Genomic DNA, 17,554 nt, shown 5'->3' with positions numbered 1-17,554 from the left:
GGAGAGGAGATGATTCTGAGGCTTTTATTTTCGAAGGCAGTGAGGGGGCAATAAGCTATGAAGAAGTAGTGAGCAAATCAAAGGGAGAGGAGTGAGCAAATCAAGGGTAGTGAGCTTGGGAGTGGGTCAGCAAATATCGAGGGAGTGAGTCAGCAAAAAGTTGAAGAGGATGGGGGTTTAAAAGGATGTAGGTCGAGTGTTTGAACACTCGACCATGGTTTTGGGGTGGTTGAAGAGGCATTAAGGTTATGGCAGAGGGGCATCAAATGCATCAATGCATGCAAGGAATCGGAGCAGAGGAATCGGATCAGTGGCGGGCAGAGGGAGCATGCATGCAGTCGATCAATGCATGTAGGGAATCGCCAGGGGAATCGAAGCAGAGGCAGCATGGTGATAAGACCTCACACTTTTTTAATTTACTTGATAATAAAATCAAGATTGACCATATTTTTTCAAACTTATTCAATTCATAGTCAATTTTAATATATGCACTTTCATTAAACTTACTCAATTATAGTTATTAGTTGTAACAAAATTCTTTTATTGTTGTTATTTTTTCATTAAATGATTATTAGCTTTTTTTCTTATTGGTTATATTATATATATATATATATATATATATATTTTCTATGGAAAGTAAATAAAGTGAAGACAATTATGAGCAAGATCCTCCTCATGAGCGAGATCAAGCATTTCTTTAACAAACTATCTTCCTAGCGATGCTCACCTTACCAGCGAGATTCCCTTCTAAAGCGAGATCCCCATCACAAAATTAGCGAGATTTCCTTCTAGAGCGAGATCCTCATCACAAAATTAGCGAGATTTCCTTCACCCACTTATCTTTCTTGTCGAGGGTTGAAGTTTCGACTTATGTATGTCGAAACTTCAACCTTCGACAACCTTAATATACATCATCACAAAATTAACGAGATTTTCTTCTAGAGCGAGATCCTCATCACAAAATTAGCGAGATTTCCTTCACCCACTTATCTTCCTTGTCAAGGGTTGAAGTTTCGACTTATGTATGTCGAAACTTCAACCTTCGACAACCTAAAATACATCATCACAAAATTATTGAGATTTCTTTCTAGAGCGAGATCCTTATCACAAAATTAGTGAGATTCCTTCACCCACTTAGCTTCCTTGTCGAGGGTTGAAGTTTCGACTTATGTATGTCGAAACTTCAATCTTCGACAACCCTAATATACATATTGTTTCCAACTTTTTCTTTGTTTGTCGAGTTCTCAACGTTCGACCTCTACATTAATCAAATCCTCAACCCTCGACTTCTAGCCTCGAACTCCCAAAACAACAATATTTCTCTAATAAGTTTCAAAACAACAATATTTCTCTAATAAGTTTTGAAAACAACCATATTAATATTAAAGGTCCTATTTTGGTCCCTAAGTTACTATTTTTTACTCTTGAAATCTGAGTTTTTTAAGGGGACTTTTTTAAATATAAAAAATATTTAAAATATTTATACTTTATAGCAAAAAGTTTCAAAAGTGTTTTGTACTTTTGGAACTTTTTGATATGAAATGTAAATATTTTTGGGATTTTTCTATTTATAAGTTTTTTTTCTTTATTTAAATTTGGTCCCTAAGTTTTAAGATTTATACTTTGAAATTTGATTATTCATTAAATGCTCACTTTTAATCTTTAGTATTAACGGCTATAAATTAATATAAAAATAATTTTAATTAATTAAGTTTTCACTATTTTTCATCGGTATTAAATTTTATTTTAAATTTCACTCCATGATTATTTTAACTAATTAATAGATATCAACATCAAAGATTGAAGTAAGTATTTAATGAAAAATGAGTTTAAAAGTATAAATCTTAGAATTTAAGAATCAAATTGAAACAAAACTCAAATCTGAAGAGTAAAATTGTAACATTTTTAAACCTAGAGAAATTGAAACCAAACTCAAAATTAAAGAACTGAAAGTGTAATATTTTAAAATCTATGGAGCAAATAAAAACTAAACTCAAAACTTATAAAGGAAAATGTATTTTTTGTTTTTCTCTCTAAATATATTTTAGTATTTTTTTTTAATTTAGTCCATATTATTGAAAAATTTTAACCAAGGTTTAAAATATTAATGTCAATGGAAATGTCAAGATTTTGAATGCTGCAAATATTGATGGGAATGGTCATAAAATGTTAATGTCGATGGATATTTCTAGAAATATTATAAAAATAAAAATTTCAAAAAATAAAATTAGTTAATAAATATTCTACACTTTTTTAAACAAATTAAATGTTTATTATTTAATTATATTCACATGAGTAATATTTTGTTGCTTACATTTTTGTGTTTGATAATTTTTTTACAATATAATGAAAACGAGGATTAACCTCTCATATTGTTATCAATCTCATAAAAATATCAAAATATCGATAAAAATGTCAATATATTAGGGTTATAACGTTGTATCTTATTTTTTAGCAACACAATTTAACAACACACAATTTCAAAGTTTTTCTTCTTCTTTTTTTTTTTTTGTCTTCGAGTTTCAAATTTTATGTAAAAATCTGACAAAAATAAAATATATTATGAAAAGGTCCTACCGGGAGTCGAACCCAGGTCGCTGGATTCAAAGTCCAGAGTGCTAACCACTACACCATAGAACCTTTATATCTTTTTATCTCATTTTTAGTTATTTCTTATACCAAATTTCTACCTGTCCGATGCACGTGGTATTTTCCGTCAAAAATTTATTTTAAATGTCAAAACTGTTAAAAATATTTATAAATAATAGCAAAATATCACAGTTTATTACGGTCTATCATAGATAGATCATGATATTTTACTATTGTTTGTAAATATTTTTGTTCATTTACCTATATTTGAAAACAATCTTTTTCCATTTAATATTTAATTTGATAAATATATTTTTCGAATATGTGTGTCTAAAAATTATATTTTTATGTAATTGAACACAGCGAATAAATGGGGAAAATTTTAGTCTATTACAATTTTTTAGAACTTGGGTTGGTACATCTATATAGTTAGTGTCCGAAATGAAAAATTAGGATGGGCAATATTTTTTTAGTATACATATTTGTATTTTGTATTTTGTATTTCTTATATTATATCTTTTTTTAGCATTTATCATTTACTTTATTAGGAGATAGTACATATTATGAATAACTTGAAATCAATGTTATATTCGCGTTTGTAACTTTACCATAAGAGTTTGTGTTAAATACTACCAATATAATTGAGAGAGAGGATCCATATGATTATTTGAATTATTCAAAATAACGTAAAACTAAAATCTCGCTCAATGTAATCTTCTTTAATTCATTACTCATAAGTAAATTTTAAATTTAATTTGTACAGAATGCCATGGGAGAATAGAATTTGGATGATTTTTTTTTTTATCATTCAATTCTTTATATTATTTATGTTTATTAATCTCTTCAAATTTCATAACAAAAAAAATGGGTACATTCCAATATTACATCTTACATTCCCTATAGGTATAGTTTCATGCACGGACAGTTGAAGATAAATTAGATTTATTTGAGAATAATATATCTAGATAAAATGTCTAGGATTTATTTGAGAAAATTCTGAAATCATAAATATGTGTTTGGAGTATATATTGTTATAAACACAAGCCAGCCCCATTAACTATTAGACACACACCATCATCAAGTGTGGTTTCCCTCCTTTCAACCCAAAAAAAAGAAAGGTCGTTGGGTTACATAAATTACTATACGGAGAAAATTGGAACAAATGGACTAAAAACAAGAAGCAAAAACATCAACAATTGACCCAAACGGATGGACTTAAAAATTCGTAAAAGTTCCCACAAGTAAAAATCTCTTCTTTTTTTTTTTTTTTCTTTTTGACAATATGTGAAATAAGAAAATCAAACTTCTAACTCATAATGAATTGTATAAGTACTATTTCAATTAATCTATGTTTATTTTCATAATGAAAATATTAAATTAGAGAGAATGACATCATAGAAATTTGAATATATAACCCCTTGTTCTAACACCATATCAGTGTTACACAGACAAGTGGAAATAAGTGCTATTCATTAACTCAATCTGTTAAAACTAATTAACCGCTTGGTAAATACATGTAATAGAAACTAATTGTGAAAAGTATATATTTTGGAGCCAAATGAAAATATCTTGACAGTAAAAAAAAAAAAAAAAAAACAAAACAAAACAAAACAAAACAAAATCTAAAGAAACAAAGAACCAATCGAACAGAGGAATGTCGAGTTTTTCGTTTCCAGGTTGAGAAAATTGCATCAGGAGAATTCTCATTTCAACAATGTAAGGTGCAAAATGTATACAAAACTTCACAGAGAAAAGTAGGAAACTTCTTCAATGCCGATGATGCACAAGACAATCCTAAAGAACAAAGGCCAGAGGATGATAATGAATTGTAAACTAACGTGATTAAACAACATGATTTAAGGGCACATCTAAATCACAATAATATATGTAGTTTGCAAAGAATGACAAGGGCTTTTGGGACGCTGTTTCCCGACACGGTGAAAGAAACTTCTATGTCCTCCATTATGCCGTTTATCATGGCACCAAAGCTCCCCCTTTTCATGCTAAATATTTCCTTTCCCTCAGCCTCAAGTAGGGTGTTTCCATGCAGCAGCCAGGAACCAATCATCTTGCACGACCTACTTATGTGCCATAATCACTGCAATCAGACAGATGGCCTATAGAAGTTATAAACCAAATCGGATACAATAATTCTTCGTTAGCTAGAGCGTGTATGCGACTGTGGGAGTTGTGTGTAGGGGGTCACAGAAACAGTACACATCCAGATTCAAGTTTGACAGACATATAGGTCAATGAAATGAAGTTCTAATAAAATGGCATTTTGGAATCAACTAATCACCAGAGACAAAATTGGATTTCGTTTCGCACTTGCTCAACCAATTGCTTTTAGGCTGATTTGGTATTCGTACCCCACTCTTCATCAGCCTCACTACCATTAACGAGAACTGCACCATCCGTTGAATCAGCATCAACCACAATACCCTCGCACTCCTCTTGGCTCCCATCTCCATTGTGTTCTTCTATATGCTTGTCTTGCTCTTCTCCTCCATTCTGTTCGGTGTCCTGTCATAGAACAGTTGAAAGGATAGAGGGAGAAAGTGAAGTAACCACAACAGCATATAGATAATGCCAGATTCCATAACACTGAGTAAATAGACAAACACTTCAAACTATGCTCTTCATATCACCTGATTCGCGGCTAAGATTCATATCCTCAAGTAACGAAACCAAAAACAGCATTTACAACTGAGATGTTATTTCACTCTCACTCGTGCAAAGGCATACCTCATGATCGATGTCTCCATTTTCAAGATGCCCTTCTATTTGCATACTCCTAAAGGCCTCCACAAGTGTTGTGTATGGCCTATCAGCAAGATTACCATACTCCTCTGCAGGGCTAAAAACTCCCCTAAAAAACAAACACACCAAAAAGAAAAAAATAACACTTAGTATAGTAGAAGTCAGGTATCAGCTACCTATATAGGGACACCAAAACAGAAAAACCTTGTAATGTAAACTTCCAATGAATTTTTGCTGTCTTGCCCATGCATTTGTGCACTTCCCTTGACACGTTCACAAAATGACATGTAAACCAATGCAACCCTTAAGAAGAAAGCAAAATTTTACCTGTCCTGTGCAGCTCTAGATTCAACAGAAAGTGCAACTTGCCAGTCATCAAACAAATTAGGATACTCCTCAGGATCAGCCAATGACTCGGCAGCTTTTGGGTTAACCTGAATTACGGTCAATGTTTATCAAGATGTCGTAGATCGTAAAAGAAAAGGCTAATATAGTCCCCATTAAACGCAGTTTCTTTCTACATATCATAGCTTCATAACTACATGGGCCCAAATGAGAAGTTTTTGCATGTTATACCATCTATGTTTCACAATTTCGAAGAACTCTACCATCATAAAGTTATTTACAATGTTCCTCCACAATGTTGATAGGAGACATCGTCAAAATGTTTCTTTCACCAGTCCATCTATATCTATACGATATATAAAATGAACTATGAAGGGAGAACCTATACATCTCCATTTTGTCCTTACATTTTTTTATTAAATTCTTATTTCTTTTCCTTCACTAATGGGAAGCAACTGTTTATAAGTTTTTTTTTTATTCTAATAAGTGCAATTGATGCTAATAGGATGCAACTATTCGGGTGAAGGTAGCTACATATCAAATAGATGAATCCATTCACATATATATCAGTCAATAAATATACTATCTGTATATTGTTCTTTTAGTTATCAAAATGTCAAGGGATATCAAAATTTATTCTTTAATCGGAAAACTCAAAGCTTTAAAAAATTAATGAAAATTAAAAAGTTTTTGTTCCTCGTAAAGGAACTATGGAAACGTATCACAATGAAGCTTTGAAAATTCAAAAACTTATTTTAAGCAATGAAGAGGTATTGTTATATGTACTTATACTTGGTTATGTGTAGTACTATTATGTCAAAAATAAAAATAAAAAAAAATAAAAAAATACTATTGTGTTACAAATATTGGTTCGGGCTTTAAAAAGTTTTAGTTCACATTTATTACAAATCAAGTTTAAAAAGAAAGAAATCTAAATTCTAATTCCTATATTATTAAATGGGTTATGAAAAAAAAAAAATTTGTTTCCTATTTTGTTCTTAAAATTTCCATTAAATAGTAAATTTCATGTGTATCTCGCATGTTATGAGCTAGTTTAAATAAATAGAAAATCAACATAAAGATAACCATTTAGTTTACCTTATTCAGGTCTTTCCTCCAAATCGCAACGATCTCTGATACCTTGCTTGGAAGATAAGATCGAGCCATCAAAGCAGCTTCAGGAATCCGATTACTGTAAAAAAGTATATATATGTTTTTTTATATAAATAATATAAGATTAACTATTATTCAACATCAGGAGGGTGTGCAAGAAGATTTTTCTTGTTTTTCACCTTTCTACTAACAACTGAAGGCAGTCTTCCAATCTACCCAACATAAATAAACAAAGGAACGCAACGTTATTCTTTCCTTGCTCCTTGGCAAGGGTTGCAAGTTGTGAAATCCCTTGAGCGTCTCCTAGGGAAGAGTACAGCAATAACAAACCACTATAATCTACAGCATACTTCAAACATTCCTCAGCCATGTCTAACTGCAAACAATACAGGGGAACAAATCAAGGGAACAAATGTCAATCAACATACACAATAGATAAACACTTGCAACAGTTCAAAATAAGGGGAGGAACCTTTCCGATGGACATGGCCAATTCACCAAGCTGCTTCCACTTGGATTCACTCTGTACTTCTACCGCAATTTCCTGCAAGTAGGCCAGTGAAATTTTTAATGGGCATGAGAGAGGAAAATTTAATACAGCACGATTAACTGTATCCAGTAAAACTAAACAAATTAATATAAATAAAATAATGAATAAAAATACATATAAAAGTTAATCATACCCTTGCAATCTCTAATCTACCAAGCTGTATCGCAAGATCAAATCTATAATCCAGATCAGTAGCTACTTCCAGAGCTTCCTCTATCATACCTCGTGCTTCCAAGAAACGAGCCACACTAGCAGAGAACAGGTCAACTATCATGCTAAACTTAACTAGAAAGACAATATCAAAAGGGAAATTATTTTAAATAATAAAACTGCTGAAAATATTTAGAAATAATAACAAAATATCAGTCTATCTGCGTTAGACCGCGATAGACTACTATCTGTGTCTATCATTTGTGTTTATATCGCGGTCTATTGCAGATAGACAGTGAAATTTTGCTATATTTTGAAACATTTTGGTTTATTTTCCTATATTTGAAAACGGCCCATATCAAAAAGTTGAATCCTTTGAGCACAACCAAGCACAAACTAACTTCAACTCCAAGACTATGGAATATCCATACCATGCAAACGATTACGGGCAAATAAATCCCCAAAAACAAAAACAAAAACGAAATAAGTCCAACTTTTAAGAGAACACAGGGTATGACAATAAGAGCCCTTCGATTCAAAATATTTCAGGTACAAAAATCCCATAAGTTTCTATACAATTAAATACAGTAAGATTTGGCATCTCAATTTCAAACGTCATGAAAGATTGTCAAATGTTGGGTGTCGGAGTAAAAGTTGAGGGGAGGAACTGAAGAAACAAAACACAGAAAGTGAAAAAGAAACAAACAACTTGAATGAATCTCAGATTGTATCAGAAGTTGCAGGAACCATCCACAACCATGGAAACAAATGATATGGCATGACCTTCATATCCAAACAAATCTAGCTTATTATGTACAAGCTAGGTTAGAAACCAAATATTATTGAACATCAAAATACTTTTCACACGTCCATGAAAAATTTTAAACAACTCATTGAACTATTATTACCTGTTACGATGCTCCTTGGGAATTGAAGGTAAGACTTCATTGGCTCTCTCATAGTCCCCACGCATTACAAGGGTCTTGTACTCAATCAAGCTAAGAAGCAATGTGTATCCAACAACACTGCATCACAATAAAGAGCATCAAATTTCTGTTTCTGAATGCAGCTCATATCAAATCGAGATTCCATGACTCCATGAAAAGGACTAAAGTTTCCATACTTGAACTCTTTGTCTATCAAATAGACCCGACTTTGGCTGGCAAGATATCCAAGCAAATACATGGGTCGATCCAAATGAAACATTGTGGTTACCTGAAATTATGATGTTATATATCAAGTTAGATTGTGGCAATTAGATGGAGATATCTGCATGTTGAAAAAGTCAACAACCAAGGATGTTGAATGTTGATCATTCACAGTACCTCGCCACCAACACAGTAGTTCAGTCTCCAGGAAGAGTTGTTGTAAATGAAGCAATCCCCAACCCAAAGGCCAGTCCTTGCACGTTCATTCACTTCATGCAGGAGTTCAAATGCATCTTCAACCCCTTGTTCATCAACAGGCCTCCCACTATCTAAATAGGAGGAGACAGCATCACGCTGCAATATTCACTTTTGTCAGATGAGAAACAACTTTTAAGGCAACACAACAATCCATGCAAATACAAATACAAATACACCAAAACCACGATGCAGTGAGAAGCAAGATTCAGATTCATATTGTTTAGGGAACAATTGAAAGCCATCAACTTCTTAACGGCATAACAAGAATTCTTACATTGTACTTCAGGATATAAAATGATGTATCACTAGCTATTGCCACCAAATCACCACTATCAGCCCAATAAAGGTTCTGGAAACAATCGTAAAAGGAATTAGAACCATATTGCAAAAGAAATAGAAAACCAGCTAACAAATGCAAGTCTGTACCCACCTTCACATTTACATCAATTCGGCGGATCAGTCTGCACTCTGCCCAATCATAGAAACAAATAAAGTCATTGGAACACATGGCTAATAGAGTTCCTCCATAGATGTGCTCGGCTGAAAAGGTAGGTCGGATACTCCTCTTTTCCTGAAAAGTTAATTCTAGTTAACTCCAATTTCTAATAGGCAACATTAAAAAATGATAATTTTTTAAAATTGAAGAGAACAAGAAGCACAATAGTTGGCCGAAGTTCAAACACATAATATAACAAAAACAAAAATAAAAGAAATAAATTTAAAATAATAATAATAATAATAAAGATTTACTTATTTTACTGAGTAATTAATTTAGTATCTTTGCACTTGAATGCTCAGTTGTTGCAGTAGAACTCTATAGTTGTTTTCTAACCACATTCTCTAAGAATTCTCTTAGAAGGCACAAGTACCAGTGACAAGTAGTTTTATTTGTGCAACAGCTCCTGACATTCATATTCATCTATTCCATGATTCTACATCTGCACCATTTAGGCCTCGTATAATTATTTTTAATAATAGACCAACTTTACATATAGGCCTCATATAATTAACCATCCTAGCTGTACATATCCACACACGAGGCTGTCGTAAAACACCCAAGTTCCATCAAATTCACTCTGTAACTATGCTCTTAATCGCCTAAAAGTGCATGCATATGCCTGCTTTTATAGCAAAAGGGATCAGGAAATCCATGGTCCTAAAATAAAGTCATATTAATTTCTTTCAACACTAAAGCAACAAATACAAAAATGAAAAGTCATATAATAAGAATAGAGATAAACCTGGAAATTTTTACTGAAAATTTTGATCTTTGATGTGCTTTCTCTCACAGCATATTCTCCATCAGCCGACCAAACGAACTCCAAAGCTGAACCAAATGACCTGTTTCTCCATGCAAGAGCAGTATATATAATATACTCACCATCTCCACAGACAACAACAAATCTCCCATTGGGATTGTGCTTCAAGCTCTGAAAGCCATGAACCAGAAAGAGAGAAATAAATATATATATATATAAGAAAAATGAGATTCCATACTACACTACTAAAATGAAAAAGGTTGTTTATTTCTATGAGCAACCAAACCGCATGTTTTTTTTTGTTTTTTTTGAGAGAGAAAGAGAGAGATGGGGGCAACTGAAAGGTTGCTGCATTTTCTCTGAACACAATATGTGATGTGAACAGATCCTTACACCTGAAACAAATGGGATAGTATACAAAATATGTTCAAGCATGCAAGGAAGAATTCTTTTTTTGTTTCCCTTTTTCATTTTCTTTTTGTATTTTTTTTCTTTTTAGTCAACCTTGCAAGGAACAATAATACTTTATAAATAGTTCTGCAGGACTGCAATCAAAAGGCCCCACCACCACCACTATGCAAAACAAACTTAAGATAAATATTCGGTAAAGTATCTCCTTATAATGGATTGATATTCAGATAACCGAAAGTGGCCAAAGGCAAATACACAGTCCTCTCTTAAGTTTGCAAAAATGGCAGCATATTGCCAGAATAAGAGTGCAAAAGTCCAAACATCACTAAAGGCTACGAGCAAAAGGTATTTCATAAGATAAAGGAATAGGCTCCAGCCAGTCGATGACAAAATATACAGAGAATTCAAATGCAGATGTAAAGATAACTTACTTGAGGGTAAAGATCACAGGTTCCCATCTCCTTAACAGCTAAAGGTAATCTCTCTCCATCAGTAACCTATGAAGCAAAAAAAGCACACAACTAAGGCCACACCAGAGACAATTTAATGATCAAAAAAAGTTACAAATAAAACCATTCCAGACCTCAAAATCTGCTCCCACACTCCTGATGTTTACTGTTTGAATTTCATTATGCTTAGCCCATATTATCTTTCCACTGTTGTCCATACTTGCAATAGGTACTTCCCGGCCAAGTTTTACCATAATGGTTCCTTCATCATAACCAATCACAACCCTGTAGGGAGTGGTATTTCAGCCAGTTCAAGTCATGGAAAACTTTACGAATTATGAAAATTTTTCATTGGAACCTCAATGCAATTCTTCTTGATCATAACATCACGCTAATTTAACCAATACCATAGGGGGATGGGGATGGTAGGGATCTCAAGTTAATGTTTTAAAAAAGATAGAAATAAAGGTATGGCATTCAAAAATCCTACATCAGGACATGAAAAAAATGTAACTAAGAATTTTAACGTTAGAAAATTGATCAACTTACCGGCGTGAGCTCTTCATGTATCCAATTGCCCAAACTCGTTCAAGGCCATAGTTTAATGTATTTTCAAGCCTGTAAATCAGAAATAATCACAACTAGTGGAAATGGCAATGAAGCAGATACGATTCCACAAAGTATGGAATACAAAAAGTAGGGGAAGTATATTTATGAAAAACAACTGACAGACCATAACAAACCAAGTTGTCTGTCTCAAAAAGAAAAAACAAACAAACCAAACCGAGTTGTCATACTTCATTATAGTCTCTTCTTCTTCTTTTGAAAGAAACTTTTCCATTTAAGACATGAAATAAACAAAAGTGAAGGGAGGAAAGCCTCAACCAAGATAAGAAAGTTACAGCCAAAGGTGACCATAACTCAACTGGCATCCAAGATGTGTTAGCAACCATGAGGTTCATGGTTCGAATCCCCTATTGTACTAAAAACAAAAAAAAAAAACAAAACAAAAAAACAAAGAGATAAGAAAGTTACAGGAAAACCTTTCAATTAGTGCAAAGAGAAGAAGAGTATAATTCCACAAAAGAATAAAAAAAACTCTCATCTCCCTGGAAAACTCTATGGTTTCCAATCAACCCAAAGGGTAAAAGCTCTAATAAACTTTGTCCATTCCAAATAATGTTGACCTTAATCAACATTAAAACAACAATAATCAAAACATACATGCAGCAAGCTAATGATACTACTGAGAAGAACAAAGCTCCAGTTGAAAAAATCAAAAACAGTATTTCAAAACAACTAGTAAAAAGTTAAGCTTTCATAAAAAAATAAATGAAAGAATACAAGGGGAATACAAAAAGAACAGCAAGGGAAGCTCAGTTAACCCAAGAAAGGGATCCAATAAAGCAAAATAAGGCCTTGAGAAAAAATAAAAAAATCTTTACATGCGAAAACTCAAATAGAAACATGAGATCTAATAAAAGACCAACTCCCCTACAGATCTTTCAACCCCTCTAAAAATTATATTGTTCTTTTCCTCGAAAGCCCTCACAAAATAGCACAAAAACAAGCAAACCAAAACTAGCTACCCTTATCCCAAAAATGGGGATTTGCAAAGACACTCCTCAAGCAAATCTCCAATTAAAGCAAGGAGGGCAACAACAATGTCATTAGCCTAATAGCCTCCCTGTCAAAAAGGGAAAGGTTGAGACCAAGTGAAACAGGGGAAGAGTTTTCGAAAAGAAGGAAAGATGGAAGCCACAAAGAAGAATTTTGAATTGGATAAATGGTAAAGACGAGAAAACAATGTGCAAAGAAGGTTAACCCCCAACCATTTATCTTCCCGAGAATAAATACTCATCTTGTCGCCCACAAGACAATGAACAAACGGAGAAAAGAAAGGGAGCCCAACCGAAATAGCTTTCCCGAGATTTTTTTGGCGGTACCTCTCTCCAAACCCACTTCGAGAGAAGCAAAGGGATGAGGACCATATCTACTAATAATAACCTTATGTCACAAACGGTCAACTCAGGAGAGAAGCGACACGACCACTTAGCCAACAAGGCCCATCTAAAGAATCCCTATATCCAAACCCCAAGCCCCATTGGTTTAGACTTGCCACAACCTCCCAACTAACCAAATGTGAACCCTTCCCTTCCTCCACCCCTTCCCAAGAAAAAAAAAACAAAACAAAACAAAACACACATGCATAATCTTTTACAGGGCATAAATAAACTGAGATACCACTAAGGACTAAATGAACCAGGGTAAGTCTATTCCTTAGAGAATAAACTTCTCTTCCAAGAGATGAATTGTTTCTAAATCTTGCCCACAACAGGTTCCAAGTAGAAGTCATATGGATAACCAAGTTCCAATTTGTGGCTAAAAGGGAAGACATTGGGTCACAGAGAATAGTGTCAAATGAGACTTAAAAATAACCAAAACGAAACTAGATTTTTAGCTAAACATGCCAACATATAGGAGCACTCAAGTTAAAAAAACAAAAGGTTTGGAGTTCTAATTCATGTACGCAGTGACTATAACAGAATAAAAGAAAATTTTTTTGAGGGCTTAAACAGACACTCCTATAAGATACATAACTGATGTGTTCTCTAAATCTGCTCCAATTATACAAGTAAAAATAATGCATCGTATAAGCAATGTCCAACACATACTATGCTTTTATCACAATGTTTACAGGAAAAAGTTACCTATACGTTGTTGAATGCCATATGCGAACTGTTCCATCTTCAGAACCTGTAATTATAATAGGAAGGTCCGGATGAAAACAGACTGCAGAGACATTGTGTGTATGACCTTCAAGTGTCTGGACACAACTCTTCGTTTGGTAGTCCCATACCTGCGTTTATAAGATTACACTCATAAGCTATTCCATACTAACATGTGCCCATTAAAATACACCTACACTTGAGCAACTCGTTAACCAATAAAGACCTTAGCAGTGTGATCGTCAGAACCAGTAATGAGGTAAGGTTTGTCACCTCCTGTGAAATAATCAACACAATTCACTCCTTTCTGATGGGCATCTAATGTAAAGTTAGGATCGGGGGATCCAAGGTTCCAAATCTGCAAAGAGGAGGCCAAAGAGTTACCAGAGGGTAATTAGAGTAAATAACAGAGGGTAATTGGACAATATGTGCCCACCTAATGGTTATTTTACCTTTATTGTCCGATCAAGGGATGCACTAGCGAAGGTGTTGGTGTCTTTAGGATTAAATGTTACTTGCATCACATAATGAGAATGCCCCTCAAAAATCTGAGTACACACCCAACCCTTATCCCAATCCCAAAGCTTTATAAGCATATCGTCAGATGAAGACAGTACATAAGGAAGATTAGGATGAACAGCCACACATCTGATGTAGTCTGTGTGAGCCTCAAAAACTTTTATCTTGTCCATTGTGTTGTAATTGTATACACGAATAAACATGTCATCAGCTCCAGCAACAACCCACTGCTTCCGTGCTATAAATTTAGCCGACCTGACTGCAAAAACATCATTAACATTGACGAGCAAAATGAGTCCCGATCAGGAGAGTGAAAGAAAAGTACTGTTTGGGAGGAAACAAACTCAAACAGACCACAGAGAAGGCATATCTATTACCTGGTAACTCAGTGACCTCAAAAGATTTAACCATGGTCTGAAAAGTCATTAAAAGGTTAGAGTTAATTTTAAATATATAAAAGTAGGGGCTAGAGACAAAATCAAGTCAATTGAATGTCTAGGCTATTGTTGACCTTATCCAATGCACAGATTTTCATACCTGAGATTGGTAGTTCCAGATACATACGGTTCCTGAATACAGACTTGCCAGTATCCTGCAGTAATGATAAACTGTCAGTTATCGTTCTTTCCATTGTCTTTGTTCTCAATAACTAACTACATTTTATGCTTTGGAGGGGGCGGAATTTATGCTCGTTCCTCCTAATTTTCTTACTATGGTTTTTTTTCTTCTTTTTTTATAAGAAACAATTTTATTGATATAATAAAATATCCAAAGAGATACAAAAAATGGTCTTTTTACGGGGAGTGCAAAAGTTCTCTCCAATTAGCTACAAGAAAATTTTAAACTGTGACCATTAAGAGGATTCAGACTATGATTGTTGCCTTAAATATTTGAATTCTTAGTCAAAGTCCAAAAACAAAAACAAGTTTTTAAAAACTTAGTTTTGAAAACTTAGCTTGATTTTGAAAACATGGTTGAAGATAACAAAAAGGTAAACAAGAGTGGTGTTTATAAGATTAATTTTCAAAAAAACCAAAAACCAAAAGATACATTCTTATCAAATGGAGCTTAGATCATTTCAGCATAAGAGCACAAGACTCATATAGCTCTTACACCCAAACACCTTGCTTTGCCATAATCCAACACATTGACTATTATCTTCAGTTAAACTACCAAAACTTGTGTACCCAATCTAACTGAAGCAGTTTCCTTTCCATAACACATTTTACTAACCCTTCCAAGAAGTTCCTACAATATTAGACTCCTTGAAGGGTATAAACGCAATAAACACATACAAACGGAACTAATTAAACTCCATATATCTAGAAAGTAAAACTTACCATGGCTCTGTTGGGTGCAAGTCCACAGACTTTACTCTTTCCGACCTTTGAGCAAGTTTCCTCTAAAAAGAAGGAAAAATAAAAGAATTAAATCATAATTAACATATAAACCCAGTAAGAAACCTGATTAATCAAAATAGTTGGTAAAATGCACCTTGATTGCGAGTCTGAGAGGCTGTGGACACGAAAGAAAATAAAACAAAACCAATTAATCTCCATAGTAGATCCCGAGTAAATATACGAAATTTTAAAAACCTCAAAAAAAGAGGTAAAAAAAAGGAAGGAAATGAATAAGAATAGCACTGATAAAGAAAATCATAAACAATGAATGATGATCATGTATCTCTAACAAGAAAGTCCAAATCCTACTAGTTCACTTCCTTTCTATCACCATATCCCCAGAAGAAGGTAGAGGAGATATATTTTCAACTAGGTATTCCACCTAATCCATGATAACCCACTCCTCAACTGTAACAACTCAAGCATCAGATCAGAGGGAATTCAAGTAATGATTTCACCGCAGGCACAACAGAACAAAATTCCAAACCGTAAGCAAAACAATGGGACTAATTGGATTCCAAATTACGAAGAGAAAGCAAAGCAAGTTTGGGGAAATGAAATTCAACAGAAGAAACTAGGAACCACGCAAACATTAGAGCAAGAAACACCAAAGCGAAACAGATTTCAGCCAGATCTAAGCTTCAGTAGAAGGGTAAAGCGAATTGGAAACGAAAGAAGATCGTAAACTCACCATTTTGCACTCAGTGGAAGGTGTTTAAGGGATTCGAATACCGAAACCGTGAGGATCCAGACGATTCGTACACGAAGAGGGAGAGAGAAATGAAACGGGGATGGGATTCGAACCTTGTGTGTTCGTTTGAGAGGAGATCCCTCTGTGGAAATATGAAAACCAAAGAGATCGATAGTTTGTAGTTGACACAGTATTACAAAACTACCACTGCCTTGAGTACGATATGTCGGCATGTGACTTTGTGAGGGACGTTGAGATTTTATACACAATTTAGCTAACAAGTTTAAGAATACATTATACTTGGTTTTTTTATTAAATTAGAACGAAGAATTTTAAACGTTTTAATCAATCAATCAATCAATCTTAACATTGGTTAAAGATGTTTATACAATTAAATTTACCACAACCAATTAGCTAAAGTTTTAGATTGATTTTAACATGTATTAGAGAAACTCCTACCATGTTGATGCCCTAAATCTCGTAGAGTTCTATAGTTTGTAAACCTTGTGTGAACAAACATTTAAGTGATTAATAATATATGATATTTTATTCACTTTTGTCTATGAAATATATGATATTTTAGTTGCATTAACTACAAACCAATAAACTAACATCTGTGGTAATTGTTGTAACTTAAACATGTATATAGAGACATACAGGTGGATCGTGTTTAAGTGATAACCTAAATGGTCTGTAGTATATGGATAAGGCTGTAGCCTTATCCTGGTGACACTACGAGTATGACTCGTTTTGTAGGTGCTACAAATGTTGTAAAGTGCTACAAATGATCTGATTCTGATCATTCATGTATTAAACATGCGAGCGGGAATTTTCTATACAAAGAAGTTTGTATAAGATCGAACCACAAAATTTTTAGTCTCGTTATATAACGTCGTTCATAATAGAGACTTTCATTTCACTAGGATGACCATAGGTAACATGACCTTAATCCTGAATGAGTTGTGAACTCCTACCTATGAAGGCAGTCCTTTGATTTGTATGGGTGAGAGTGGCCAAATCGCCGACTCAACAAGCCTACCATTTTGGGGATTCATCTAATTGAGGGAGCTGGGAACTCAGCTACACAAGATGGAATTCACTCTTTCCTCAAAGCAAGGGTAAGTAGATAAATTGCTCCCTTAAAGGCTGATTTCGGGTCTTAAACAATGTGGCGTCACACCCT

General features: G+C 33.8%; 1 protein-coding gene and 1 non-coding gene across 4 annotated transcripts; both read right to left on the bottom strand.

Annotated features, from left to right (window-relative positions):
- Nucleotides 1–2,568: 2,568 nt before the first annotated feature.
- TRNAQ-UUG lies at nt 2,569–2,640 on the bottom strand. Its single transcript has one exon. It is a non-coding gene; the product is annotated as a tRNA-Gln (tRNA).
- Nucleotides 2,641–4,266: 1,626 nt separating this feature from the next.
- LOC120081158 (coatomer subunit beta'-2-like) lies at nt 4,267–16,601 on the bottom strand. 3 transcript variants are annotated; one of them, XM_039035858.1, is made up of 25 exons: nt 16,372–16,601; nt 15,775–15,795; nt 15,621–15,682; nt 14,818–14,872; nt 14,658–14,694; nt 14,214–14,539; nt 13,988–14,119; nt 13,744–13,892; nt 11,582–11,650; nt 11,167–11,317; nt 11,015–11,080; nt 10,155–10,343; nt 9,344–9,484; nt 9,188–9,262; nt 8,833–9,009; nt 8,631–8,722; nt 8,416–8,532; nt 7,491–7,605; nt 7,280–7,351; nt 6,987–7,183; nt 6,793–6,886; nt 5,677–5,783; nt 5,335–5,458; nt 4,918–5,112; nt 4,267–4,706 (listed from the first exon to the last, which is right to left on the bottom strand). In XM_039035858.1, exons 1-24 carry the CDS (start codon nt 16,372–16,374, stop codon nt 4,936–4,938), a joined length of 2,748 nt encoding a protein of 915 aa, XP_038891786.1. In that variant the 5' UTR covers nt 16,375–16,601; the 3' UTR covers nt 4,267–4,706; nt 4,918–4,935. The 3 variants fall into 3 exon arrangements, with proteins under 3 accessions (XP_038891786.1, XP_038891770.1, XP_038891778.1); XM_039035842.1 differs by having other exon boundaries at nt 4,267–4,687; nt 4,889–5,112; nt 16,372–16,600; XM_039035850.1 differs by having other exon boundaries at nt 4,267–4,687; nt 16,372–16,600.
- Nucleotides 16,602–17,554: the final 953 nt, after the last annotated feature.

This window comes from Benincasa hispida, chromosome 1, assembly GCF_009727055.1.
Source record: "Benincasa hispida cultivar B227 chromosome 1, ASM972705v1, whole genome shotgun sequence".
In the NCBI taxonomy this organism is placed as follows: Eukaryota; Viridiplantae; Streptophyta; class Magnoliopsida; order Cucurbitales; family Cucurbitaceae; genus Benincasa; species Benincasa hispida.
The sequence above is the reverse complement of the archived record's forward strand: the minus strand, read 5'-3'. Positions and strand labels throughout refer to the sequence as shown.